We start from the raw sequence: 2,500 nt of genomic DNA on the forward strand, positions 1-2,500 counted from the left end.
ATAAACCAAAACATACTTTTCATCTCGCTCTCACTCATACAAATTAGACACTACATGGATGATTTTGATATCAAAACGTAGGAAATATTTTGCTTCTCGCATACATGTGTCTAATGAACCAAACAGACCTATACATTGGAATCTGGGAGCTTCCAAGAGAGAGGAAGTCCAACCGACTGCTACACATACTCCTATATTAACAAAGACTTGACATTATTGGAGAAAAGACAGACAGTACTACACTTTTAACCTGCTGTAATTCTCACATTTTTCACACTACAGACACAATGTTCACACTGTGTCTTCATCAGATTCTTCTGGTTGTAACGCTATATTATTTTTTGTCAGTTAGACTCACGGTTTGGGAGTTATTAGAGGCAACAGTTCGAGTCGAAAAAAAAACATATTTTTCAACTCACTGGTAATATCTTCAGCTCATCCACAGTGCTAAAGAATGGCAACATCCTCTCAGCGAAAGTGTGTGTGAAGGTGTGTATGTGTGTGTTAGTAGCAGGATCATAGAACATCATCTTCCCCCTGTTCAAATCCAAATTCACTCTAATTCTCTCGAGCTTCTTCGGCACTCGTAGAACAGTGTCTAAATCTGATGGTGACCGTGCTGAGTATTTACCTTGACAAAACCCGATTCGCCATAATCTCGACCATATGTCTCCTTTCCTATGGACAGACTCTGCCAACACACCCAGTGACCACCCGGTACTATCCCCAACCAGGACGTCCCAGCTGTGAGTCCCCGAGTTAACATCAAAGCCCTCTGAGCTCAGGACAGACCACTTGTACTCAAACCTCTCTGGATTATCAGGAAGCCGTTGTGCCTCTCCTAAAGATCTCACACTGGTCAGATCTTCGGAGAGGATGAGTGTTGGACCGGCAGTGTTTGGGTCCAGAATCAATGGAGTGTAGGAGGCCATGTCCTTCATCTTGTCCCATAAGTTGAAGGCCAAGTTGCCCAGATGTTTGGCCTCGTCTATCAGAGCTCCTGAAGGCAGTTGTGTATCATCAAGCAGGGGGCGCTCTAAGACTCTTTCCACTGCAGCCTTGTAGTTGAGCAGGAATGAGGCGTCTTCAGCTCTCAGCTCCTTCTCAGTGGCTCTGATTGTGTCTGAAAGAGCTGCTATCTCTCTGCTCAGAGCCTCCATCTTCTCCTTCATCATCTGACTCTTCTGCTCCTCTTCCTCCCTCAGTGCAGCCATCCTGGTCTCCTCTTCGTCAGCTAGAAATTTACGGAGCTTCTTAAACTGCTCCTTAATCTGCATCTCTGTGCATCGGGCCTGGGTTTTTATGTGTTGTGCCGTTTCGTCGAACTTCACTTTTCCTTGTTCGGAAAGCTGTAACTTCTCCTTTAAGAGCACCGCCATTTCCCCGAGTTCCTTCTTGTGCTGTCGTGCGGCTTCATCGATGGGTTTGAATCTGTGTCCGCCATGTTTTTCCGAATCTCTGCAAATGACACAAACCGGCTCTCGATGGTCCAGACAGAAGAGTTTGAGTTTCTCAGAGTGGACACTGCAAAGATCCTCCGAAGTTTTCTGATCTTTCTCGGAAGTTCTCTGCAGTAAGAAGGCCTCACAAAGGTTCTTCAACACCAGGTTACAAGGCGGTTCTATCCTTGAAGATCTCCTCTTACACACTGGACACTCGTAGGTTGGTTTAGCTGTCCACCAGTTCTTCAGACAGTCTTTACAGAAGCTGTGGCTACACGACAGAACGACAGGATCTCTGAAGATGTCATGACAAACTGGACAGCTGAGATCCTCCTCTAACCTGGAAGCCATTTTGGGTCTTGAGTGATTGTAGCTGGAAACACAGAAGACAGAGAATTATCAACTTTATTTAACTTTGGAGTATAGCGTGCAGGGATGAGTTAAATGAATACTTCTAAACATCAGTCATATACCCATACCCACCAAAGGATTTGATTATGGGATGAAGAGAAATAGATTTTGAGGGGGGGTCGTTTTTCACAGCAGGCCAGTCCATTTTTGGGCTATTTACATTGAATTCTATTCATTTTCTGTAGGGTTAGGGTTGGGGTAGGGTCGCTATCTCCCACAAGGAAATTCTGACGCCCGTGAAACTTACTCCACTTATTAACATCAGTAATACAACTATACCCACAAAAAGTGAGATATTTCAAGCCTTTATTTGTTATTATTTCCATTATTATGGCTTACAGCTTATGAAATTTCTTATGAAACCAAATTCAAAATCTCAGAAAATTTGAATATTACATGAAATCAATAAAAAAAAAAATTTTAATACAGAAATGTCGGCCCTCTATTAAGTATAATCATGCATATGTGCTCAGTACTTGGTTTGGGCCCCTTTTGCATGAATTCTTGCCTCAATTCCAATTCATTTTCCATGGTATTCTAATAATATGAGTTTCACCTGTAGTGTAAAGTCTTACCTGGGACAAATTATTTTCCTTATATAACATAAACACATTTATTAATAGTTTACAAATTCCTGAGTCCTGTTG

General features: G+C 42.5%; 2 protein-coding genes across 2 annotated transcripts in view; one reads left to right on the forward strand and one right to left on the reverse strand.

Annotated features, from left to right (window-relative positions):
* The window catches only part of ppm1e (protein phosphatase, Mg2+/Mn2+ dependent, 1E), a 43,340-nt gene that overhangs the window by 35,148 nt on the left and 5,692 nt on the right, over nucleotides 1–2,500 (forward strand). The gene's annotated exons all lie outside the window — the stretch shown is intronic.
* Nucleotides 1–2,500, reverse strand: part of LOC307260236 (nuclear factor 7, brain-like) — a 2,922-nt gene that overhangs the window by 279 nt on the left and 143 nt on the right. The window contains exon 2 of the mRNA XM_080040421.1: nucleotides 1–1,815. This exon is cut by the window's left edge and continues 279 nt beyond it. Coding sequence (XP_079896547.1) covers nucleotides 411–1,793 — 1,383 coding nt within the window. The 5' untranslated portion in view covers nucleotides 1,794–1,815 and the 3' untranslated portion in view covers nucleotides 1–410. The remainder of the gene's footprint in view (nucleotides 1,816–2,500) is intronic.

The sequence above is a fragment of the Ammodytes marinus genome (assembly GCF_949987685.1).
Source record: "Ammodytes marinus genome assembly, chromosome: 14".
In the NCBI taxonomy this organism is placed as follows: Eukaryota; Metazoa; Chordata; class Actinopteri; order Uranoscopiformes; family Ammodytidae; genus Ammodytes; species Ammodytes marinus.